Consider the following 345-nt stretch of genomic DNA (forward strand, 5'->3'; position numbering starts at 1 on the left):
CGGATGCATGCGCTTGACATGCAGCCTGGTGGCTTCTTGCTGCAGAGTCACAGACGCTGTCTTTGAGCTGCTGCTGCAGGTCTCCACTTCTCTCCGCCGCGGTCTGTACATGTCCCTCTTAAACGTTATCCGCGGCGAGGCAGATCCTATGCAGGTGCTGCTGCTGCTACTGCTTCTGTTGCTGCTGCACGCTTTGTTGCAGCTGCTTATGTTACTGGCTTGAACTGGAGTTGCTGCCGATGGTGCTGTCGCAGCGTAGGTGTTGGTGTTTCTTCTGCTGCTGCAGCATTGGTGGTGTTGGTGTTGCTTCTGCTGCTGCATTGGTGCTGCTGCTGCAGGTTCATA

General features: G+C 55.7%; 1 protein-coding gene across 1 annotated transcript in view; it reads left to right on the plus strand.

Annotated features, from left to right (window-relative positions):
• EMH_0085370 (uncharacterized protein) overlaps positions 1-345 on the plus strand; it is a gene marked incomplete at both ends in the record, with an annotated part of 1,375 nt that overhangs the window by 752 nt on the left and 278 nt on the right. Inside the window, one exon of the mRNA XM_013500903.1 lies at positions 80-154. Within this exon, the coding sequence (XP_013356357.1) occupies positions 80-154 (75 nt within the window). The remainder of the gene's footprint in view (positions 1-79; positions 155-345) is intronic.

Source organism: Eimeria mitis, genomic scaffold, assembly GCF_000499745.2.
Source record: "Eimeria mitis Houghton genomic scaffold, Emh_scaff6012, whole genome shotgun sequence".
Classification (NCBI taxonomy): domain Eukaryota; phylum Apicomplexa; class Conoidasida; order Eucoccidiorida; family Eimeriidae; genus Eimeria; species Eimeria mitis.